Below are 26845 nucleotides of genomic sequence, written 5' to 3' on the forward strand. Positions count from 1 at the left end.
ATTCCTTCAGTCACCCACACAAGCTCTCAAGGCTCACATCCTTCTTTCGTGTCATTGCTGCCTCATTAGGCTCCAGCTGTGCGGGCCTTCCTGCTTACCCTCCCCACACCCAGCCCCTTCCTGGAGCTGCTTCCTACTCCTTTTGCCTGGACCACACTCTACTAGGTGCCTGTGCTGTTGCTTGACCTCTGCCAGCCTTGACTTTGCTGCCAACATATCCGTGAAGGCTTCCTAATGATACCAGTTAGAAATTGTTTCCTAGTGCCTGCCCACAGACACGCTATCCTCAACCACTCACCCCAACTCCCATTTCTGCTTTACTTCTCCCCAAAATGCATGTCATCACTGAACAGGCCTGATCTTATTATTATTATATACCCCCTCCCCCGGAAAGGCTTCATAAAGGGGTAGATCACCTGTTCTGTTCCTAACTGTATTTCCAGCATTGCCTGCTACTATATAGGAAATGTTCCATAAACATTTGTAGACCCAAGACATTTTAAGCTGCATCTATATATTGTATCCCAGCTTCAAAGAGTCTAATTTGACCCATCTTGTTCTCTATCTTTTCCTAGAAACATTTTGGAGTCACATTCCTCTGTCTGGGCTATGGCACCTCTGAGCCAGATAAGTAGCCACATCAACTCCACCTGTGGGGCAGAGAACTACACAGGTGTCACCCGGGCCCGCCCACATGCCTACTATGCCCTGTCCTACTGTGCACTCATCCTAGCCATCATCTTTGGCAATGGCCTGGTATGTGCAGCTGTGCTGAGGGAGCGTGCCCTACAGACCACTACCAACTACCTAGTGGTGAGCCTGGCTGTGGCAGACCTGCTGGTGGCCACTTTGGTGATGCCGTGGGTTGTGTACCTGGAGGTAAGTGGGTTCTTTGTACATGCTGCTTCGGAGTGGGTAAAGATTCAGACTAACCCTCATAGTGCTCAGAGGACTGGGGAAGGAGGGAAAGCTGCTTGCAGGCTCCTGGGAATGATCCCTTGCCTGTGGGTCCAGTATCCAGGTGACTGGATGTGAATGATGGGACCCTTCCTAAAAATACAGTGTGCCAGTCATGTGGTGATGATGAAGGGGCAGTCTGATGAGCATCTTTATCCAGGTTCAATCTATCTGGGATGAGGAGTATAGAACAAGAGAAGAAGAAGAAGGAGGAGGAGGAGGAGGAGGAGAAGGAGAAGGAAAAGGAGGAGGAGAAGGGGGAGGAGGAGAAGGAGAAGGAGAAAAACAATTTTTTTGAGACAGCGTTTCTTTGTGTAGCCTGGCTTTCCTGAACTTGCTCTTTAGACCAGGCTCGCCTCAAACTGTCTGTCTCTGCCTCCCTGAGTGCTGGGATTAAGGTGTGAGTGCACCTGGCTTAAAAAAAAATTAATGAAGAAGAGGAAAGTTAGAATAGTCAGAAAATAGATTCTCTCTCTCTCTCTCCCCCTTCCCCTCCTCCTCCCCCTCCTCCTCCCCTCCCCCTTTATGTTTTGGATGCTCTTCATTTTGCCTCTTTCCTCCTGAGTGCTGGCTCTCCATAGATTCTGCTACCAAAGGATCAAGTTAAACTTTCAAATCTAAATTTTCCATGCCTCCATTAATAGACAAAGCCCTCTCCACTTGGGTAATGCACCAGGCTCTGGAGAATTAATCTTGGGAGGAACACTTCTTAAATTTGAAAGTATTTTCATTTAAAGGTGCAAAATCGAGTCAGAAGGTGATCAAGACAAAACATCCATTTGCTAACAAGGAAATCGGGGTGCCTACATCACTCCAAAACACACAGCCTTGCCAGGAAAACATGCAATTATTACAGAGATGTTTTAAACGCCTTAATATGCTATTAATATTTCTCCTCTGCACTGAGTGTCACTCTAAAGAGATATCCAATGAAGGATCAAAATGATGCTATGATTAAGAGAAATTAAGATTCATCAAATTAATATTTCAGTTAATATTAATAGTGAAGGTGACAGTTAATTAAGTATGACATATCACGGGAGAGTAAAAGCCTTGAACACAGACTGCCTCTGCCAGTACCCATATTAAAGAGTGACTGAATACTAAAATTAGACTTACAAGTGCAAGTGGGGGACACATGAGAAAATAAATGAGGAGGTATAGGCAGAACAGACAATGTGGAAAACAAGCAGGCTGATTGAGATAGTTCTAAAGGGGGGAATGTGTATTTCTTTCTCCCCAGTTAGGATAATCTTGATGGTGAGGGATCTTATAATTATCTTGACTTTTCTGTCAACCCAATTATGCTAAGTCATCTTTGGTGTGGAGACTGTCTTACTTGTCTCCTGCATTCTAGCTACCTACTGGAAAGGGGACGAGCCGCTTATTATTTGCTAGCCAGTGATAACAAAAAGGGAGTTCAAAACAGGTAATATTTCCACTCAAATATAAGACTCTGCATGTGCCACAACCCAGTGATGCGTAGTGGCAGCTGCCCCCTGCTAATCACTGTAGCTCAGAGACTCTTTAGACCTCCCACAGGATGAATGCCAGGAAGAAACAGAGGTAATTTTCACTCCAATAAGCATTTCCATTTATCTATAACAAAATTAGGCCTTTGATGCCTATAGTAAAGGGATGCTGACCAGAGAGAGGCTCTGTTGGCTGCCTGGCTGTGCTCGCCTCTGGGGGTCTGGTTGGACCATAGTGGAAACTTTCTGCACACACCTATTTAGAATAAACACTGTGACTTTCCTGCACTGGAAAGCCATGGCAGCTCCCTTCTGACCACAGTTGCCAGTGTTAGTGATGCTCCTGGACTACTGATGAACGTAAGAGAGCCAACAGGTTTGTAGAAAACCATGGGAAACCTGCCCAGTGGCCTTAGCAGACTCTCGGCTGTTACCCATCCACCTCCCCAAAAACAACAATGAAAATCACCAGCAGGCTGCGCAGGGCAGTTTCCTGAAAGCCAGCACAGGGTCAATGAAATCCACATTCATCTAAATACACGGGAGAACAGAGGCATGCCCCACTGGGAAACGCTTGGCTCTGGAAGCTACTTTTTGGTCTACCAACATGCCTCAAGGCTCTCTTGACTAGAGTCTAGTCTGTGTAATTCAGCATCTGAGAGGGTCTTGCTTGCAGAAGCACAGAGTAGGACTTAAAGCAACCATTATTCAACTAAGATATGGTTGTGCCCCAGAGAAAAGCCAAGTGCCAAGCTTACTCATGAGTCCTGGAGGTGGGTCAGCATGGGAGGCTGTTCCAGTGATTGTGGTTCCTAGCTAAGAGGAAAGGGTGCGGTGCAGACCAAAGATGCTGCTGTTGGCTTAAGAGCCAATGGATTCGAGAACAGAACACACATGAGAAGGAAACCATGAGAGTCAGAAGACTCACAAAGCCTATAGTCTGACGTGAATATATTCATCTTTTCTGAAGAAAACGTGACTGGCTTTCTCGCGGTAACATGTGCGTGTCAGAGGAGACAATGTGCTGTGATGTTGGAAAGCTCATTTGCTGTGATTTAAACAGAAGCGGTTGTTGTCACGTGCCACAACTCTGGAGGGAGGTGGCTGTTGATGTTATTTAGCTGCCCTGTGGTGTCATCAAGACTCCTGCTCCTCTATCCTCTCTCTATCAGTCCTCTTGGCTGCTTTGGCAAGCTACTTACTTCTTTATACTGTGACAGATTAATAACAAAGCCTCGAGCACCTTGTCAGTGTCCAAACATAAGATAGATGGGGATGGCAGGGGAGAGAGAGAGAGGACAAGGATAGGGGTAGAGAGAGAGAGGGAGGGAGGGAGGGAGGGAGGAAGGGAGGGAAAGAGGGAGGAGAGACAGAGACAGAGACAGAGACAGAGAAAGATGGGCAGACAGGCACAGAGACACAGAGATCTGAGACAGCTCAGCTTGCGTCATCTCCCCAAGGAATTTCAATCTAACTGGCCAGAACTGAGTCATGAGCTGGACAAGGCCAGAAAAGAAAAAGTTAAATTTTAAGTTTTGTTAAAAAAAGAAAGAAAGAAAGAAAGAGAAAGAAAGCAGAGGGTGAAGAATTGCTATAAAAATGGGCAATAGATTATCATCCCACACTACCTCTGTTGGGATTTACTTGAATAAATGTCATTCCAATTCGGGGTCACTTTATGATAGTGACTCAGGCCAGGGCATCAGAAAAGATGAGTGAAATGAATATAGCTACACTTTTCATGCTGGGCTGATGCTAGTATCAATTGTCATCACCGAGGAGGGTACATTGGCAGCTGAAAAGCGCAATCTATAAGTACATCTGCTCAGACATGTTTAGTTGTGCTCCCATTTTTAACAGCTCTGTGGCAGTGCGGGTTGAAGGCATGCTTTGATGAGGGATACGACTCCACATTCTTTCCGCCTTGCCTTCCTCCATTGAGACCTCATGCACAAGCCATGTGATAGGCTGTAAACCTCACACACGCACACCACACCATCTACAGAGCAGAGATCCTGGCAGTAGCAAGAGGTCCTCAGTTGGACTTACAGCACAGGACTTTTCTCTGAACTGGATTAACACAGTTTAAAACTGTGTCCCTTCCAAGGAACACACCAGGAGCTTGGGGTTCTCATGGGTTCCCAGTAGACTGCAGGCAGGGATGGCTGAGAAGAAGGTAGAGCCAAGCAAGGCAGTGGTGGCGCATGCCCTTAATCCCTGCACTCGGGAGGCAGAGGCAGGTAGATCACTGGGAGTTCAAGGCCAGCCTGGTCTACAAAGTGAGTCCAGGACAGCCAAGGCTACACAGAGAAACCCTGTCTTGAAAAACAGAAACAAAAACAAAAACAAAAAAAGAAGGCAAGGCACAGTCAGCTGTCCTAACTGTCATCTTCCTCACTAAGACACACAGAAGCCTGCCCTCAGGGTGGTGGTGGTGGGGGGGGGGGGGTAACAGGAAACTCACAGGGGCTAGTCACATAACTACCCCAGTATTCTCTGCCCTCTGTCTTTGTAGAGATATTCAGGACAAAAAGTATATAGGCGGCCTTACAAGTCGTATTTCAGTAACTCTTTAATTCAGTTTGCATCATTTTCTGGGACACTCTTTTCTATGTAGTGCCATGGAGTTCTATCTCAGATTAGCTCTTCAGTTTCTAATTTCCTGTTTTATGGAGCTGCAGTCTGGAGCTCTCTTCAAGCACAAACATCCTCCTTGGTTCCACTTGGTTAAGCACTTTTTTGTGACACTCAGTGCAGTTATATAAGGATGGAGAGGGAAAGAAAGAATGCAGGAGACTATTTGAAATACAGTTCCCTCTACCAATGGCCTGACACAATTTTTTCATCTTTATGATGGTCTGAAAGTAATGCACACTAAATAAAAAACGCACTTTAAAATTTGAATTCTAATCTTCTCCTGGGCTCGCTGTACACGGCACAATACCCTAAGTGTGCTGAGAAGCATCAGGAATCACAGCTCCCATTCAGTCTGGTGTCCCCGAGAGGAAATCAATCCTGCACTAGCCATGTGCTGCTGAGATATGGTTTGGGACAGGCTGGATGCATTAAGTGCATTTTCAACCCATAACACTTTCTGTTGGGTTTATTGAGCATTAACCCTTTCGTTGCTGGAAGAGTACCTCTGCCAAACTCAGAGGATTCGGGTCTCAGTTTGGACAGGAGAAATGTGACCCGCTCCTTCAGAGGAGCTTTAGGTAGCTAATGATTGCTGGATGAAAGACATTTGCTCCAGTGGCATTGCCACTGGTAAAATGTCCTTGTTCCTGTATATAACGCCTCACCCACAGTCTTGTAAGCAATTCTAATAAAGCCATTGAGACACACACACACTCAGGATATGAAAAAAAAAATAAGCATCAAAGTAGGCCAAGGTGGGTTCAGGCAGGAACACACCACAGAAGAAATAGCCTAAATTAGAGGATAGTGACAGAAACGAACACAAACATGTAGAAAAATAAGGCTTTTTAAGAAGAGTTGCATCTTAGTTCAAAAACAGATACTATCACTTTCCACTGAGAAACAAAAATAGGCGCACACGTTCGAAACGCAGTCCTCCGTGATGCCACACCCTCAGCTCTGAACCGAGATTTAGCTCCCAGCTCAATCTTTATTGCAGGGGCAGCTTTACATCAGTGAAATTCACTATTGGGTTGAATCCAAGCAGGAATTTCCAGGAGGTCTCCACAAGTATGTAGGCACCGCACTGAACCCCTGTCCCCATCCCATCAACCCCAAATACTTGCCTTCTGCTCAAGCTGACCTGGCTTGCAGGGTTCGACTAAAACTCGGGAGGGAGGTCACCTGTTGAAAGATGCAAGACACAAAGAAGGAGAGCAAGTCTGATTGATCAAACTCTCAAACTTTATTAGTCAGGCAGCAGCTTTTATAAGTCAGAAGGCAGGGAAGCATATTGCTATAGCAACCCAGCTTCAGGCTTTTCTCAAAACACAGGGAATTCCAGGCAGGGTCATAATGTCCTGCCACACAGGGTATCTGGCTCCCTCTTTGTCTAGTTTAACTGCTAAACCATAACAGGGTTGCTCCATCTCTATCTGCCTTTAGTCTAACTGCCAACCCACAACAGGGTCAGCTAGTTTCTGATGAAAGGCAAGCTCTAGGAAAAACAGAGACTTAAAGGTGCAGGCTCTGACAAGATGGCTGAACATTGGCCATATGGCTTGTCGTCCCCAACATCAAGCAGCCTCTGAGAAGCAGTTGTTAACTCCCCCACATCACAGACAGGGAGAAGTAGATTCAAAGACATGAAAAGTCTTCACTTATACCCCTATTTTGCCATCACAGCAAATCTACTTTTTAAAAAAATAAGAAGAAATGACCCAGGGGTTAATAGCATGGTTGCTCTCCCAGAGGACCTAAGTTTGCTTCCCAGCACCCACACTGGGACAATCACAACCACCTATCACTCCAGTTCCAGGAGATCTGATGCCATCTTCTGACCCCTGCAGGAACTGGCTCATACTAAGGCAGACACATTCATATGTATCTTTTTTTTTTTTTTTTTTTTTAAGATTATAAACAAGGTGCACGCCTTTAATCCCAGCACTCGGGAGGCAGAGGCAGGCGGATCGCTGTGAGTTTGAGGCCAGCCTGGTCTACAAAGTGAGTCTAGGACAGCCAAGCTACACAGAGAAACCCTGTCTCGAAAAACCAAAAAAAAAAAAAAAAAAAAAAAAAAGATTATAAGCAAGGGCTAGAGAGATGGCTCAGCAATTAAGAACACTGGCTGTACTTTCAGAGGTCCTGAATTTAATCCCCCCAGGAACCACATGGTGGCTTATAACCATCTGTAATGAGATCTGGTGCCCCTTCTGGCCTGCAGGCATACATGCAGGCAGAACACTGTATACATACATAATGAATACATAAATCTTTTTTAAAAAAAGATTATAAACAAAACAAGTAAAAAGAAGTGACGAGGCTAATTAGAAGAGTAATTATACTTTTGCATTTTAGGTATTTCCCCCAAACAACTAAAAATTTAGCCCCCTAGAACAGTCATTCTCAACCTGAGGGCCATAACCCATTGTCTTGTTTCCCTATATCCCAAAAGAAATTTAAAAAGGGGGGGGGGGGCTGGAGAGATGGCTCAGAGGTTAAGAGCACTTGCAGTTCTTCCAGAGGTCCTGAGTTCAATTCCCAGCAACCACATGAGGGGTGGCTTACAACCATCTGTAATATGATTTAATGCCCTCTTCTGGTGTACATGAAGACAGTGTACTCATATACATAAAATAAATAAATTTTTAAAAAAAAAAGAAAAGATTGGTCTAAGGAAATGAATTTATTTACAGTCTGACCAAACCACTGACAGAAAGAACCTAACTTCCTTCTACCATGTCTGTGACAGTGACGGTCTTATAATCTACACAAATACATGAGACCAAAATAAATAAATAAATAAAATGCAAATTTAGCATTGAGACAATTTAGTTGGTCCCTTTCTGAGAGAATGGGAACTGAGTCCCAGGCTGCGTCTCTTGTCTCCAGTCTTAGCAAGCTGTCTCCACACTCAGTGTGAGGACCTGGTATATTTTTATGCTGTCATGCTATCACACCCCTTTCCTCCGTCTCTTTCTCTGTCCAGTCTTAATTCTTCAAGGAGTTTGAGATATTGTGTTATCTATTATTGGGTTGTATAGATATCAAAAAATTTTTCTAAAATACCCCTGTGCTTGAAGTAACTATAATGAGAGCCAGGCTTGTAGAAGCCCAGCCGGTACCGGGTAACCTCCGCACAGCCCCGGGTCAGCCCTTGGCTTCAGTCCTTTGGGAAAAGCTGGCAGACATGGTTCCAGTCTTGGTCAATCCACTCACTGCACAGGCTGTTTTTGCCTGTGGTCTTATACCATGTTGATCCTGACAGTTTTTTCCTGGCTCAGCACAATTTTAGAAAACATCACTGCTTAAAGATTCCCTCACCAGAGCTAGGTATGGTGGCACATGCCTATAATCCCAGCACTTGGGAGGCAGAGGCAGGTGGATCGCTGTGAGTTCAAGCCCAGCCTGATCTACAAGTGAGTCCAGGACAGCCAAGGCTACACAGAGAGACCCTGTCTCAAAAGAAAAAAAAAAAAATGATCCCTCACCAGGATGAGATTCATTTCCTGACTGATCAGATCCACATCTACATCAGAGCAGGAGCGGCAGCGGGATCCAGTGTCAAAGGCTCTTCTCTTGGCCACATTCAAGCCATCGAGAGCCCGAAAAAGAAGGGCTTCCAGAGCAAGGCTACATAAGAGTAGATGCTTAACACCTGAAAGTATTGAGTCTTGAGTAGAAAGAAGCCTGTTCACTGTAGGCTTAGAAGAGTTGTCTGGAAGTCCACATAAGCCTCTCCTTTGACAGACTGTGGGGTGGTGGCACTTCATCATTGGCCTCCTGTAGTGCCTCTCCAACACACCAGCTTTGTAGCAGAAAGAAGTGAGTTTTCTGACAAGTGTGGTGGTATATGATTTAATCCCAGCACTTGGGAAGTAGAGACAGGCAAATCTCTGAACTGGAGGCCAGTCATTGAATTCCAGGATAGCCAGGGCTACACAGAGAAACCTTGTCTCAAAAAAAATTGATGATAATTATAGTAACAACAACAACAACAATATTATTATTATTAATATTAATATTATAAAGAGGTAGGCTTTTGACTCCCCTTTTGTAGGGAAGTATTAATAGACCACAACTTCAAGGGAATTGAAAGAAAACAGAACAAGGCCTAATGATTTACAGAATAATAATATATATTATATATATAACATATTAATATATAATTATATCTTATTATATATAATATACCATTATATTATTTATTATACTATTATATATATATATATATATATATATATATATATATATATATATATATATATAGTTTGTATGTGTGTCTGTGTGTTCTCCTTAAATGGCCTGCATTTAAGCTTTTAGCCTGTCACAGTAGCCTAGCTTGGAATGTAAAGTGCTTGGGCACGTTTCCTGTGCTCACAACTATGGTCTTAATGACATCAGTGAATATCAGTCAGGCTTTGGTGGGCAGTCACTGGGATTTCCAGATTCTTGTATCCTGAAATGAGGAATCAGATAAGATTACAAGGAATAAATATGGTTTACCAAGAAAAAGTGCACTTTTGACGGAGGAAGCAGACCAGAGCTGGGAAGGTTCGAAGCTCAGTGACAATGCTGTGTGAAAGACTGCACCAAAGAGTTCACGTATTGAGGGATTTCTTGGACGTTTGTATAGCACAAGCTTTTTCTCACAGCTTCTATCTATTACAGTTGGCTTTGGGGCTGGTTTCCAGTCTTCCTCTCTGCCAACTGATGCCTTCATACGTTAATTCATAGTCCTTGTATAAAACCTTTCTGATCTCACCCTTCGCCTATCCTGCCTCCACAGTGTAACTAGCTAGGAACATACATAGGCCCCAAAAGAAGTATCATTATTAACAATTTCAGCTCTGATGATGTCATCTTAATAAATCATTTTTAGGCTTTACATTCTAGGAAAATTGGAACCTGGAGGATCATAGACATAAAAGGAAATACTTATCGTGTTTATGCAGAATTTCTTGCTTTTGAAGAAAATTAGAATACTTAAATTAGTATCAATGGCTACAGACAGACTTACTATCTGGTGCACAAGTGCGTCTCACATATATGGCAGCCTTATCTAGCCAGAGGTGTTGATGGTCACTAAAGAGGTCTCAACCCAAAACGAAACTTACTTGGGCATTGATTCTGTTAAAAATCTGACACGATGCTGGCACGGTGGCACACACCTGTAATCCCAGCACTCGGAAAGGCAGAGGCAGGTGAATATCTGTGAGTTTGAGGCCAGCCTGGTCTACAAAGCAAGTCCAAGACAACCAAGGCTACACAGACAAACCCTGTCTCGAAAAGCCAAAACAAATAAACAAACAAACAAAAAACCTGACACAATGAATGAGGAACACAAAACACCAAATCTGTATTTTTTTTTTCAACATTCCTTTTGTAAAACTACTAAATGTAAGGTGTTCTAAAGAAATCCAGTTGTTTCAGTTATAAAGGACTAGAAAGTTTTGTAAAGACCATTCAGATATTGCTAACCTAGTAATACATAGTTTCTTATATTCTTGAAGAGCCTCTAGCAACTGTGAAAAACTTGATATAATTCATCTAGATGGTTGTGTATGAATGTAGTTCTTAGCTTTTTATTAGATGGTGATATTTCAGAAATCAGAAACCATGTGTGTGCCATCTGCATCCTTTAAATAATAGGGCTTTACATTTTAAGATATTTGGCTTGATATGAGGAAAAGAAAACTGTTGGGGGATGGTCTGATGTGTTTTTATGCTAATTAATAAAAAGCATCCCACCTGGGCAGGGCAGATGAGATAGGTGTGACTAAGGTTCCCGGGCTGAGAGAGAGAGGAATCCTGGGAAGAAGGATGAGAAGAAAGAGAGAGACCAGAGGAGAGGTTGTGCCATCATGGGTTAGGTGGAAAAGAAGCACATGGCCAACATGGATGGAGGATTTGGTCCAGATGAAGAACATCAGCAAGTATTTGGGATTATGGATGGGAGGTAGCTTGATAGACATTATTAGAGCCAGATGGCATGGGATTGGGGCAGGTATATGATACCTGCCCCACCATGGGAAGTAGTTTAGAGTATTGATGTCTTCCCTACCCCAGGTTAACTAAGGCTATTTTAAAGCATACTGATAATACAGATCATTTAAAAACAACAGAAAACCCAAATACATTTTGGTGCTGGAGATTGAACCCTGAACCCCCCAAATCCCAGACAAGAATCTACCACTGACCTACTTCCCCAGCCCAAAATGAAATGTTTTGAGTTTAAGAAGTCTGATATTGTCTCAAACAACACCTAGTTATGAAGTGCTTTGGAATGTTAATTTATGTCTAAAGTTTGTGTTGGTTTCCTTCATAGCTTTCTAAATAGTGGTTATCTAGCTAATATATGTATACATTCATATCTATATTCCAGATACACCATGGATACCATTTATAGCGCAAGCAATTGTAGATTCACAAAAGACACAGTGTAATTGGGGTGTAAACAGTCTAAGATGTTTTCATCCCCAAATCTTTTTGCTGAATGCTCTTTAAAAACAGGGAGATTTTTGTCATACACAGAATTATGTGTGTTTGTATGCAAACATATCTGAAAAACATAAAAAAGGATAAAATTTCAAGTGATACTTCTATCACATTGCGGTTATTACAGACTCATTTGCATAGCATTACATTAGAGATAACAGATGTAATGGCTGCATATGTAGCATTACATGTATCATGAGAACATTTTGTTATATAAAGCATAAACTTTGAGTCCTATCATGCAATAAACATAGAGACTCTAAATCTAACGTTGCTTTTTGTAAACAATACCAGCTTTATCTTAATAGTCTTATAGCGTACCAATCTATCAAATTAGGTGTTAAAATGTTTAATCTAGCCCAGTGGCACATGCCTGTAATCCCAGTACTCAGGGAGGCAGAGGCAGGCAGGTCTCTGGGAGTCCAGGATAGCCAAGGCCACACAGAGAAACCCAGTCTTGAAAAAAAAGGTTTAATCTCATAACATTATGTATAACAAATGCATTATATTACCTATTAGCATGAACTAGGGTTGAGTATCAGCCTATCATCCCAGCAGCAAAGCCAGCCCATCTCAGCATTGTCTAGATGTATGTATATTTCATATGCAGGAAGGCAGAAAAGTGCCTGCACATAGGGCTGGTCTTCCCATTTTTCTTACCTCATCACTTAAATGTATGTTTTAAGATTGCCTAGCAAAACTCAGTTTAGAAATTTCTCTGAGCACTTAACAAAGTCATATCTTAACCTTTTAATCACTCTTTAAATGCAAGGTATTGGTTGCCTCTGTGCTTGGTATGAGGTGAGCATAAAAAAAGTGTCTGTCACATTCAGAGTAATAGAAACACTTGTCCAGAAAGTGAGTGCCACTCTTGCTAGAAAGTAGCATCTTTGATAATCCCATCATGCAAAGCAAATGTGACAGAAACACATTTGAGAAGTACATACATCCATGATTTTACATATATTTCAGCCTTAACAAAATCTTAGTATTTAACAATTTTACATATGAAAATATTCTTAGAAATAGAAACCCAGAGCTGGGCATGGCAGAGGCAGGCAGATTGCTGTGAGTTCAAGGCCAGCCTAGTCTACAAAGCGAGTCCAGGACAGCCAAGGCTACACAGAGAGACCCCGTCTTTGAAAGAAAGAAAGAGAGAGAGAGAGAGAGAGAGAGAGAGAGAGAAAGAGAGAGAGAGAAACACATAGCTGCAATCATTTAGATGAGGGCATGAGATGAGAGCCGTACCCAACCTTTATGAATACATGGCTTGGACTGAGCCCAGAGTGTTTCTATCTCACTATCCCTACGCCTGAAAACTTCAAGTCTCCATATAATCTAATCTTCTGCAAGGCTTCAGCTTCCAGCCTCTGTCTGCTAACCCAGGCCTAGAATGTTTCCAGCCTCTGAGACTTACTACTGAATAAGCTCACCTTTTCTAGTTCTTTCTGAACTCTGGCTGGATGGTTCAACTCAGCTATTCTGTCTCAAAACTCCTTTCCAAGCTGATTCATTCCAACAGGCTTCTCTCCTCTCCTCACTGAATTGCTTTGCTTGAGAAAACTTACTCAGAACTCCACGAACTGAACTGTACAAACTCAACTGCACTCAATGGAACTGCACTGTACTCCCAAACTCTACTGTACTGTCTCCACAAACTCCCTCCTCCTCCTCTCTGCCCGCTCTTAAGTTGCTACTTCCCTCTCTGTTCTAGTGAGAACTGGGCATATCCTTTCTGACTCATTCTGTCAAATCTTACTCTCTGATTCATCCTTTTGTCTGCTCCTCAGTTAGATATCACTGATTGGAATTAAAGATGTGGACTAAATTCCAGCCAGAGGGATTAAAGATGTATATTAAGGGCATGTCTATATTCCAGCCAGATCACATAGATTTAGGTCTTTGGATGTGACCCCTTGCCGGAGTAGCCATGTTGCTGGATTAAAATTTCTCTACATGAGTCAGGAGATTCTCAAAACAAGGATTGCAACCAACTATGGAGTGGTACAGAAATTAGGATGTGAATTACACAATAACAATATGTCTACATGGGAGGATCCAAGATGGCAGTGAGCAGTGTGGACTGTTTGGAAGCTCCAGTGAACAATTCAGGGAATTGCACAGATTTCTGAGCCAGGAACACCGAGGTCCCCACACCACAGCATCAGGAGTGCTCCATGGTTCAGAGGGACCAGGGTAAGGAGGACCTGTATGCCCCTGCACATGGGAGAAGCTCGGATTTTCTCGGATCGGAGCAGCAACAGCAGAGGCAGCAGCAGCAGCGGCACCAGTGGCACCAGCGTAGTCAGCAGCGGTGGTGGCTGAGGTTTGCAGCTCAGAGCCTTCCAGTGGAGGCAATTGGTGTGGTGGCCAGTGGGAGTTGCTTCAGGAGAGGGGACTCTGGGCAGGATTTGGGTCGCGTGGTGCCTTGAGACCCAAACTGGACTTGGCGGACAGATCAGCCCCAGAGTCCTGGGTTCAGCTCAGTGCTCAGTGCCTTGGAGACATTGGCTCAGCTCAGCAAGCAATTCTGCCCAAGGCACTAGCTCAGCACAGCCACAGCTCCCCTGCTGTGACGCAGGCTGGGCGGAGTGCTCAGTTCCACCCTAGGCACCACCTCTGCTCAGCAGCAGCTCTCCTGCTGTGACACAGGCTAGGCGGAGCGCTCAGTTACACCAAAGGTGCTAGCTCAGCACAGCTGCAGTTCGCCTGCTGTGACACAGGCTGGGTAGAGCGCTCAGTTCCACCCGAGGTGTGCTAGCTCAGCTCAGCAAGCAGTTCTGCCCAAGACACTAGCTCAACTCAGCAGGCAGTTCTGGGGCGCTGACGCAGGCTGAGGTGAGCATGCAGATTCGGCCCAGAGGCCCTAGCTGGACTTGCAGGGCAGATTGGGTCCAGAGACTCTAGCTGAGCTGTGCACACAGGCTCAGTGGCCCTAAGACTCTTGCTGGACTATCCACGCAGTTTAGGCCCGGAGTCCCGGGATGAGCTCAGCGCACAGTGTGAGTCCAGAGTCCCTGGCTGAGCTCGGTGCACAATTCTGCCCTGGAAACGGGTGGAGCTCGGCATGCAGTTTGGGGCCAGAGTCCCTAACTGTGCTTGGCAGACAGATTAGGCCCAGAGACTCTAGCTGAGCTTTTGGCACAGTCTCGGCTCTAAGACTCTGGTTGGACACAGTGTGCAGTTTGAATCCAGAATTCCTGGCTGAGCTTGGCAGACGGTTCAGGCCCTGAGTCAATAACTGACCACAGCACGCACTTTGGGCCAAAAGCCCCTAGCTGAGCTTGGTGCACAGTCCCAGCCCAAAAAGTCTGACTGTACCCTGTGTGCATTTTGGGCCCAGAGTCCCTAGCTGAGCTCAGCAGACGGTTCAGGCCCTGAGAATCTAGCTGAGCTCGGCGTGTGGTTCGAGCCCAGTGTCCCTGGCTGGACTTGGCAGAGGACCCAGAAGGCTGTAGATACCTTGGCCTGACCCAACGCTCATTCAGAGACACAGAACGATTGCAGGACCCACAGCACAGGGGAGCTGAGGATCACTGGCTGTGAGAGTCCAAAACGACAGGGCTAACCTCCTATCATCCACACCAGTGAAGCATCAGAGCTTCCAGCCTACGGAAATTGTGAGAAAACAAGTGAATCGGTCATCAGACTCCCTCCATCCAACTCTGGAAGCTATCCAACAGAAACAAAGATGGCAAGATGTCTAAAGGACAGCATAAAAGCATACACAAAAAAACCAAAACAATATGGTGTCTCCAGTTCCCAGCTACCCCAAAGAAAACAACCCATGGACTCAAATACAATGGATATACAAGAAAATGACCTCAAATCCTTAGTAATGAGGATGATAATGGAGGAAACAAATAAAATTCATAATCAAATGCAGGAAGACGCAGCCAAACAGGTGAGAGACATAAAAGAAGCACATAGAGTGGAACTGGAAAAATTGCAGGAAAATGCAAACAACCAGATGAAAGAAATAAATAAAATGGTTCAAGCTCTGAAGACCTATAAAGAGACAATGGAAGAAACTCAGGAATATACAAACAGTCAGATGAAAGAAATCAAAAAATCAGTTCAAGATCTGAAAATGGAAATGGATTCAATGATAAATACACAGACAGAAGAAAAACGAGAACGTGAGACCTCAGAGAAGAAGGCGAGCCACACAGAGCTGAGCTTTTCTAACAGAATCCAAGAGATGGAAGAACGAATCTCAGGTCTAGAAGATACAATCACAGATCTTGAAGCTACCATTAAAGAAAATGCCAAATCTGGAAAACTCCTGACACAAAACATCCAAGAAATTAAGGACACCAAGAAAAGAAGAAATTTGAGGATAATAGGCATTGAAGAAAGAGAAGATATCAGACTTCAAGGCCCAGAAACTATTCTCAACAAAATCATAGAAGAAAATTTCCCCAATCTAAAGAAAGAGATGCCTATAAACATACAAGAGGCCTACAGAACACCAAATAGAATTGACCAGAAAAGAAAAACTGCCCGTCACATAATAATCAAAACACAAAACATACAGAACAAAGAAAAAAATATTAAAAGCTGCAAGGGAAAAGGGACAAATAACATTTAATGGAAAACCTATCAGAATTACACCCAACTTCTCAGCAGAGACCATAAAAGCCAGAAGGGCCTGGACAGAGATCCTGCAAACTCTAAGAGACCATAGATGCCAGGCCAGACTACTTTACCCAGCAAAACTATCAATAACCATTGATGGAGAAAACAAAATATTCCATGACAAAACCAAATTCAAACAGTACCTATCCACAAACCCAGCTTTACAGAAGGTACTAGAAGGAAAACTCCATCCCAAAAGGTCAAGCTACAACCAAAACTACTCCAGAAATAGATAACTAGACCATGGCAAAAACACAACTACACAAACGCTCGACTGGAAACAACATCAAAATTAAGACTCGTAACAGTCACTGGTCATTAATATCTCTCAACATCAATAGTCTCAATTCTCCAATAAAAAGACACAGACTAACTGAATGGGTGCATAAACAAGATCCAACATTCTTCTGCATTCAAGAAACACGTCTCACCCATAATGATAGGCATTACCTCAGGGTAAAAGGTTGGAAAAAAATATTCCAAGCAAATGGTCACAAGAAGCAAGCAGGTGTAGCCATTTTAATATCAAACAAAATAGACTTTCAACCAAAATTAATCAAAAGGGATGAGGAAGGACACGTCATACTCATCAAAGGTAAAGTCAACCAAGATGACATCACAATTCTGAACATCTTTGCTCCCAATACAAGGGCACCCACATTTGTAAAAGATCTGCCTAAAAAGCTTAAACTACACATCGATCCCCACACAATAATAGTGGGAGACTTCAACACCCCACTCTCACTGAAGGATAAGTCATTGAAACAGAAACTGAGCCGAGAAATAACACCATTAGCCAATGCCATGGGTCAAATGGATCTAACAGATATCTATAGAACCTTTCACCCAAACAAGAAAGAATATACCTTCTTCTCTGCACCCCATGGAACCTTCTCCAAAATTGATCACATGGTAGGTTACAAAGCAAGCCTCAATAGATACAAGAGGATTGAAATAATACCTTGTATCCTATCAGATCACCATGCTCTTAGGCTGCAATTCAACAACAACAGAAATAACAAAAAGCTTACATGTATGTGGAAACTAAACAACTCTCTGCTAAATGACACCTGGGTCAGGGAAGAAATAAAGAAAGAAATCAAGGAGTTTCTGAAATTCAATAAAAATGAAGGAACAACATACCCAAATTGCGGGATACACTGAAAGCAGTGCTAAGAGAAAAATTCATAGCACTAAGTGCCTTTAAAAAGAAATTGGAAACATCACACATAAGCATCTTAACGACACAACTGGAAGCCCTAGGAAAAAAAAAAAGAAGCAGAAACACCCAAAAGGAGTAGTTGTCTGGAAATAATCAAACTCAGGGCTGAAATTAACAAATTAGAAACTAAGAAAACAATCCAAAGAATCAACAAAACCAAGAGCTGGTTCTTTGAGAAAATCAACAAGATAGACAGACTGTTAGCCAAACTAACTAAAAGGCAGAGAGACAGTATTGAAATCAACAAAATCAGAAATGAAAAGGGAGACATAACAACAGACACTGAAGAAATACAAAGAATCATAAGATCCTACTTTGAAGGCATATATGCCACAAAACTTGAAAATCTAAGGGAAATGGACAATTTTCTTGATCAAGTTCACTTGCCAAAGTTGAGTGAAGAACAGATAAACAAGCTAAATAGTCCCATTTCCCCTACAGAAATAGAGGCAATCATTGATAGTCTCCCAACCAAAAAAAGCCCAGGGCCAGATGGTTTCAGTGCAGAATTCTACCAGACCTTCAAGGGCGAGCTAATACTGATACTCTTCAAGCTACTCCAAAAGATAGAAATGGATGGAACATTACCAAATTCATTCTATGAGGCCATAGTCTCATTGATACCTAAACCTCACAAAGACTCAACAAAGAAAGAGAATTTCAGACCAATTTCTGTTATGAACATCAATGCAAAAATACTAAATAAAAACTGGCAAAACGAATACAAGAGCACATCAAAGATATCATTCATCATGACCAAGTAGGCTTCATTCTAGGCATGCAGGGATGGTTTAATATATGGAAATCCATCAATGTAATCCACCATATAAACAAACTGAAGAGAAAAAACCGCATGATCATCTCTTTAGATGCAGAGAGAGCATTTGGTAAAATCCAACACCCATTCATGTTTAAAGTTTTAGAGAGATCAGGGATACAAGGCACTTTCCTCAACATAATAAAGGCTATATACAGCAAGCCAATAGCCTAAACCAAAGTAAATGGTGAGATACTCGAGGAAATTCCTCTAAAATCGGGAACAAGGCAAGGCTGCCCACTCTCTCCATAGCTCTTCAATAAAGTACTCGAAGTTCTAGCCAGAGCAATAAGACAACAAAAGGAGATCAATGGTATCCAAATGGGAAAGGAGGAAGTCAAAGTATCCCTATTTGCAGATGATATGATAGTGTATATAAGTGACCCTCAAAATTCCACCAGAGAACTCCTACAGCTGATAAACACCTTCAGCAAATTAGCTGGATACAAAATTAACTCAAAAAAGTCTGTAGCCTTCCTATACACAAATGACAAGCTTGCAGAGGAAGAAATTAGGAAAGCCACACCCTTCACATTAGCCACAAGCAATATAAAATATCTAGGAGTCACTCTAACTAAGCAAGTGAAGGACTTGTTTGAAAAAAATTTCAAAACTCTGAAGAAAGAGATTGAAGATGACCTGAAAAGATGGAATGATCTTCCTTGCTCATGGATCGGGAGAATTAACATAGTAAAAATGGCCATCCTATCAAAAGCAATCTACAGACTCAATGCAATCCCTATCAAAATACCTACACGATTTTTTAAAGACATTGAAAGTTCAATTCTGAACTTCATATGGAAAAACAAAAAACCCAGAATAGCTAAAACAATCTTGTACAATAAAAGGTGCTCCAGAGGAATCTCCATACCTGTTCTCAAACTGTACTATAAAGCAATAGTAATTAAAACAGCATGGTACTGGCACAGCAACAGGCTGGTTGATCAGTGGAATCGAATCGAAGACCCAGAAAGGAATCCACACACATATGGTCACCAGATTTTTGTCAAAGAAGCCAAATCCATTCAATGAAAAAAGGATAGCATCTTCAACAAATGGTGCTGGTCTAACTGGATATCTATATGTAAAATAATGCAACTGGACCCATATTTGTCACCTTGCACAAAACTCAAATCCAAGTGGATTAAAGACCTCAACATAAAACCAGAGACATTAAGTTGCTTAGAAGAAAAAGTGGGGAAGAGCCTGGAACATATTGGCACAGGAGACAACTTCCTGAACAGAACACCAACAGCCCAGGCCTTAATGTCAACCATTAATAAATGGGACCTCATGAGGCTGAGAAGCTTCTGTAAGGCAGGAGACACTGTCAAGAGAACAAAGCGACAGCCTACAGACTGGGAAAAGATCTGCACCAACCCTACATCTGACAAAGGTCTAATATCCAAAATATATAAAGAACTCAAGAAATTAAACACCACCAAACCAAATAACCCAATTGAGAAGTGGGGCTTGGAACTAAACAGAGAATTCTCAACAGAGGAATATCAAATGGCTGAGAAACACTTAAAGAAATGCTCAACCTCCTTAGTCATCAGGGAAATGCAAATCAAAACAACTCTGAGATTCCATCTTACACCCATCAGAATGGCTAAGATCAAAAATTCAAGCGACACCACATGCTGGTGAGGATGTGGGGAGAGAGGAACACTCCTTCATTGCTGGTGGGAATGCAAACCAGTACAGCCACTGTGGAAATCTATCTGGTGCTATCTCAGAAAACTGGAAATAGGGCTTCCTCAAGACCCAGCTATTCCACTCCTTGGAATATACCCAGAAGATGCTCCAGCACACAACAAGAAAATTTGCTCAACCATGTTCATAGCAGCCTTATTCATAATAAGAACATGGAAACAGCCTAAGGGTCCATCAGTAGAAGAATGGATAAAGAAACTGTGGTACATATACACTATGGAATACCACTCAGCTATTAAAAACAAGGAATTCCCAAAATTTGTGGATAAATGGATTGAGCTAGAAATGATCATAATGAGTGAGTTAACCCAGAAGTAGAAAGACTCAAATGGTATATACTCACTTATATCTGTATACTAGCCCAAGGGGCATGTCCCACAAAAGCCTTCACTTACCAGGAAACTGGGACAGAGGAGAGGACATCCTATTGGGACTCTAGATGAGAGAAGCATGGGAGAATAGCAAAGTAGAAGGATCCAGAGGGTCCTAGAAACCTACAAGTAGAACATTATGATAGGCAGATTTGGGCTCAGGGGTCCCGCTTAAACTAAGGCACCAGCCAAGGACAATAAAGGCGGTAAACTTTAAACCCCTACCCAGATCTAGCCAATGGTCAGAACATTCTCCACAGTTGAGTGGAGAGTGGGATATGACTTTCTCACGTACTCTGGTGCCTCATATTTCACCATGTCCCCTGGAGGGGGAGACCTGGTGGCACTCAGAGGAAGGACAGCAGGTTACCAAGAAGAGACTTGATACCCTATGAGCATATACAGGGGGAGGTAATCCCCCTCAGGAACAGTCATAGGGGAGGGGAATAAGGGGAAAAGGGGAGGGAGGGAAGAATGGGAGGATACAAGGGATGGAATAACCATTGAGATGTAACAAGAATAAATGAATAAAAATAAAAAATAAAAAAAGAAGAAAAAACAGTATGTCTACATGATACTCAAGTAAATACTTTCGTTGTTAAGAGTTACCCCTGTCATTGTATCTCTTCCCAGCAAATGAAACCCTAACTAAGACAGCCAGTGTTAATTAGCACAAGTTATGATTTCTAGTAAAATATTTTCATATTTATTTTTTTTTAAAATTTCTCTACACACAGCAATAATGAAATAAAGGGTTGGGTTTTGTTTTAATATACCCAGGCTTGTCTACCTCTATTTATAAAGACACCATTATAAAGCAATTATATTTAGATACTTTACATGTTGATTTCCAAATGTATTTAAAACCATACATTTTATTAACATGCAAAACTTTTTTATAGTACGTTTGTTTATTTTTAACTTATTAATTTTACATTCCAATTGTAGCCCCATCCTTCATATTTTCCCGGCCCCACTTTCCTTCCTTCCTCCCACTCTCCACCCCTCCCCTAGTCCTCAGAAAGGGGGAGCCCACCTCCCCTACCATCTGACCCCAGCCTTCCAAGTCTCATCATAACTGACTGCATCCTCTTCCTCTGTGGACTGGCATGGCCATCCCACCAGGAGGAAGTGATCAATGAGTGGGCAACAGGTTCCATGTCAGAGGCAGCTCCTACTGCCTGTATTCTGTCTCCCATGAGACTGTGCTGCCTATTGACCACATCTGAGCAGGCCGACTAAGGTTCTCTTGATGCATGGTCCTTGGCTGGTGCATCAGTCTCTGTAAGATCCCCTGGGCCCAGATTCATACTAAACCTTTCTATGTTCTCCTGCCTTCTGTTTCTCTTGACTACTCAGGGGAAAAAAACAAATGTAAAATTTAATTTTTTTTTTAGAATCTCTTTTGGATGAAAATCCTTATCAAAATCTCTGTAGTCAATACAAAATCCTGTAACTTAACAAAACTTTCATCTTATGATTTAATGAATTCAATTTTTTATAAACACAAACTGTACTTTAAATATTTTGCTGTCCCTCTGAAGAACTTGCTTTAGAAGACCAGATGTCTTTCTTCCCTTTTATTGAAAATAGTTTTTTCTCACATAATATATCCTGATTAAGGTTTCCCCTTCCTCCTCTCCTCCCAGTTCCTTCCTGCCTCTCTACCATCCAGATCCACACCATTTCTGTCTCTCATTAGAAAATAAACAGGGATAACAATAAAATATAATAATAAAAAACAGAAGCTGATACATCAGAATAGGACAAAACAAAGAGAAGGAAAAGAGTCCCCAAAAAGGCAGAAGTAACAGATACAGGTTGATTTTCTGTTGTCATCTACTGCTTGGCATGCAGCCTACCCTTAAGAGTAGTTTGTTTCCCTAGTAAGAGTCCTTTGGAGAAAACTAAATTGGTTATCAATTGGCGATAGCTTCTGGGTTAGGGATGGGGGCATGTGTCCATTTCTCTTTTTAGCTCTAGGTCCCCACCAACCAGATGTCTCTTAACAGTTTATACGAATCACATTAATGTTTTGTGAAATGTATTTAATGGACCCAAACATACCATTTTAACAGATTTTAAGAAGTCAAAAGTATCTAAGTTTTAATATGAGATAGCATAGACTTGTGAGGTCTAGGAACAATCAGTAAAATCCAAATTGCACTCACGTCTGACTAAAACAAATAAAAATCACCTGCCTTTATTCTGTACCTGCATTGTTAGTCACGCTGCCCCACCTTTTGTGAACCATTATGCTGGCAACAATGGCTCAGATCATTAAACGAATGCATGAAGTTGGTATGTACTCTTAGATCAGAAAGGTACTAGTCACTTAAAGATAGCACAGACAGTATTTTTCATGCTTTCACAAAATACAATAGAAATCCCCCAAAATGTACTCATATTTGAATGCAAACAGACAAGGCCCTAAGAAGCATAACTATGCAAATCTTTATCTCATAACAGTACCCCAAAAAAACACACCAAACAGCCACCGGAGCCACACCAGACAGTATAGCTGATTAATCTACCATGCACTGGTGCTTCAAAGTGTCCCAGTGCCAGCCCAAAGGGCTACCATGCCTCAAACGTGGAGAGAAAGATGAAACCAAAATCTAAACGGACCCATTTCAAAACAGGCTATGTAGGTGAACATCCCTAAGGCTCGGGGAGAAATTGGCAGAAGACGGAGTCAGGGCAGAAAGATTGTGACAGCCAGAGTCCCAGGATACCTGCTGGTGTCCCTGAGGTATGACCTGGGAAATATACCCATGAACTCTCCACAGCAAGGTTGCCTGACAAAGACCAATGATGACAATGCCAGTTTGACATGCCAAAATGGGCAGGGGAAGTGCCACACAGCTTCACCCCTAGTTACAGAGCAGCAGTTGGTCAATGTCTGCTGAAAGAGGGGGGGATCAATTTTCTCTGGGGACAAACCCGGACATAGGTTATCCAATGCCAGGTGTTTAAAAGCATACACTTTGTTTGTAGTAAGACAAACAAAATAAATAAATAAACAATCCTCACATCCCATGAAAACCTCGTGACCCTGTAGTTTTATCCAATCAGCTACAATTCTATCTAATCTACCCCCAAGAAATAGGTTCTGATCTCACTTAAGCTCCTTGGCAAATCTTTGATATGTAGCTGCAGAAATTTGTTTCTGTGGCTCCATCAAGAACTCCAGCTTGGTCTTAACAGAGGGCTCTTAAAAAAACAGATAAGACTGTGACCATTTACCAAGAACTTCCCAAAGCACAGAACCAGAGTGCTAGTCAAATTCAAAGCCTATTCCCTTTGCCAGTTCATCAATGTGCATTTATAGGTAGCCAGTGCCAGCAGCAAAGGGAAAGCGCAAGGCCTCCAAGAAGCTGAAAGTCCTCCACACTACAGCTGTGTGGGGTGGGGGGGGGGGGGTGAGCTATCGGTTTTCTTCCCTGATGACTGAACACTGTTCCAAAGGAAATTAGAAAACAAAATTTGTTTTCTAATCAGAAAATAGGCCGATTTACAACCAAACAAGAAACAGAATGAACTGAATTGCTCTCTGCCGTGTCTATGGCGGTATTAGGCAAAGGACGAGCTAAAATTGAGAAGGCACGCAGATTTAGCTGTGGTGTGGTTTGATTGGTCCTTTCCTGGCAAAAGGAAAGCATCACTGAGCATCACATTGACCCTCTTGTCTCACAGCATTCAAAGATCTGGTACATTTTTATAAGGTGTGTGCACTGCTACCTGGGATTCCACCAACATGAATGAAAATAAAACTACTTATTTTGACTAAGCTGGTGTTGGGCAATGTCCTTCACTTATGAATATCAAGATCACCCCTTAGCAAAAGGGTTGCCTACTGTCACCAGTAAAAATTATAGATATTTGTATTTCCAAATTACATTATGGTTGTTACAGACACCTGGAAATACTAAGTGGTCACATTTGTACTTTTTACCTTGTGTCTTTAAAAACATTCTGAGAAACAGAACACGAACCCAAAGAGACCCCTGTCTAAAGAGCCAGACATGGTGGCATATGCCTTTAATCCCAGTACTTAAGTAGAGGGTAGCAGATCTGTGTTCAAGGCCAGGCTGGTTGGTCTACACGGTGAGTTCCAGGACCGTCAGGATTACATAGTAAGATCCTGTCTCAAAATACCAACCAACCTAACTAGAGGTGAAAAGGTCGGGACTATATGGCATAAAGATTATTAAAATATTTGGTCCTTTTTTCTTTCTTTCTTTTTTTTTTTTTTTTTTTTTTTTTTTTTGGATGAAAAGAAACACAAGGGTTACAACAGATCTAACTTGTAACTTATACAACATCCAAAACTTTGACTACTAAATTATAGCAGTAAAATCTCATTGTGAATCAGATAGTTATTTGAGTTAGAGTGTATAAGAAATTGAGTTGATTTTTACAATAAGTAAAATCCTATCCCCAAAGGATAGTATGTTATGTCTATTTATTGCATCCTGAACTCTGGTTTCAAGAAAAGTAGTTTTTGTTTTTGTTTTGTTTTTTCTCATACAAAGCTGTCAAAACACAAATTTGCCATTTTCCCAGTATTCATTAAGTAGCCTTAGCTGGGTGCAATGGTACACACCTTTAATCCCAGCACAGAGGCAGGCAGATCGCTGTGAGTTTGAGGCTACACAGTTCCAGGCCAGCTAGGCATACGTAGCGAGGCAGTGGCCAGTGTTTGATCAATTACATAACCTTGGTACATTTTTAAGACCTGAACTGTTTCCTTTACTTACTGGCCTTAGTTTTTAAAAAGCCTAAGTTTTAGTTCCCTTGCTTTGGCCAGGTGGCCATTAGACAAAAATGCTTACTTTTATAAAACAAACAAACAAACAAACAAAAACAATAAACAACAACAACAAAAGCCAGTACATACCAAAACATAAATCTAGGAGAACTTAGCTGTGCTCTTGTTATAGGCAAAGATCGAATCCACTAGATCCCCAGGGTCTTTTGTCCTAGAACAAGAATTGAAACAGGGATTCATGGGTAATGATAGATACAGAGATCTTCTGTTAAGAAAATGAAAAATACACCCTGGAATGGGAGTTGCACCAAGGGGCCAGAAAAGGCCCAAGCCTCAAAGGCCTTTTCCTAGCCTGTCTCTATTCTCTGCAGCACATTTACAAGGCCCCCCAGCTCTTAGGCTATTAGGAACAGCAGGGTGTTTTAAATGGACAGTTCTGTTATGTGTAAAACGCAGTTGGAGGTGGTTCCAATCCTTCATTTGTCTCTGGAACATCCTGTCTTCTACTTCACCTCAGCCCCACCCCCAGAGCTTTGGTCCCCAAAATCTTCTCAAGGCCCTAAAGGATGATGTCTGTTTTCTATAACTTCCATGCTAATGAGGGGTGCCAAAGAGGGAGCCCCAAACCCTCTTCCTGTTTTATCTACTGATTGAAGGGGAGGCTCTGGAATTTTGTTGTAGGTGTTGGCTTAGATCCCTGTATCACAACGAGTCAGGTTTGCAACTGTCATATTCTACAAGGCACAAATTTTGCTTGGGGGGGGGGGGGGTGGAGGAGCAAGAATCTGGGCTAGAATCAAAGAATAGTGAGACTCGGTTTCAAAAAAGCAAACAAAAAGGAATGCCTGAGGAGATCTGAGGACGTGGCTCAGTAGAGCAGGGCTTGTCTAGAGTTCCTAAGGACCTGGGCTTGTGCCCCAACACCACACAAAACATAAATGAATACACAACAGTATGCACCTGTAATCCTGACAGTAAGGGAAGGTGAGGCAGAAGGGCCGGGCTAAGCTCCGTGGTGAAATCCTATCTCAAAAAACTGATGTTTACGGAGCCCCATTTGGGGGACAAACGTTTCTGAAGATGCTGTTGTGCCTCCCAAAGCCAAGGCTTCCAAATTTCCCAGGCTGTCACACTCACTTGAGGGACTCATTATTTGGAGTGGGGCTGAGTCATTTGTTTAACAAGAGCCTCGGGTGATTTGGGGACTGCTATACTCCATCAGTAAGTTTGGGAAATGCAGCCTTGGGCCCTGTCTGCTGTAAATCAATAGCCAACTACAGTACTTGAAGACAGCATCTTGCTCCCTCCCACCACCGGGAATTAGCTACCTTCATTAGCAACTGAGAGTAACAGCACCTGGCTGCCTATAATTCTGAAGTGAGTTAGTCATCAGAATTTAGGTGGAAAAAAAAGTCTCCAAAAAGCCTTAAATCAATAATGTTTTTAAAAATTCTGCTTTAATTAAAAAAAAAAAATGACTTTGCCTTTTATGATATCTCAACACTTTGTATTTATCTCTCCATCAGAGTTTATCACATCGAATCAGTTATTTTCCTAGGATCTCTGGTGTAGGTCCTTAATTCCTCCCCATTCATTCACACCTTACTCACCCAACTCACACAGGCACTACCGTCAGAGAGAACCTGGGGACAAGACCAGGTTTAAGTCACTCCATCACATCCACCCATGCCATGTATCAAGCATGTGAGCAGTCAAGAAAACTGTGACTTTCTAGGTAAATGGATG

At 42.4% G+C, this 26845-nt stretch overlaps 1 protein-coding gene across 3 annotated transcripts in view; it reads left to right on the forward strand.

Moving 5' to 3' along the window:
* The first annotated feature begins 587 nt into the window (after positions 1-587).
* The window catches only part of Drd3 (dopamine receptor D3), a 62439-nt gene continuing 36181 nt past the window's right edge, over positions 588-26845 (forward strand). For all 3 annotated transcript variants that reach the window (XM_051150436.1, XM_051150437.1, XM_051150438.1), the window contains exon 1: positions 588-879. In XM_051150436.1, the coding sequence (XP_051006393.1) occupies positions 610-879 (270 nt within the window). In that variant the 5' untranslated portion in view covers positions 588-609. The remainder of the gene's footprint in view (positions 880-26845) is intronic.

This window comes from Acomys russatus, chromosome 8 (assembly GCF_903995435.1).
Source record: "Acomys russatus chromosome 8, mAcoRus1.1, whole genome shotgun sequence".
Lineage (NCBI taxonomy): Eukaryota > Metazoa > Chordata > Mammalia > Rodentia > Muridae > Acomys > Acomys russatus.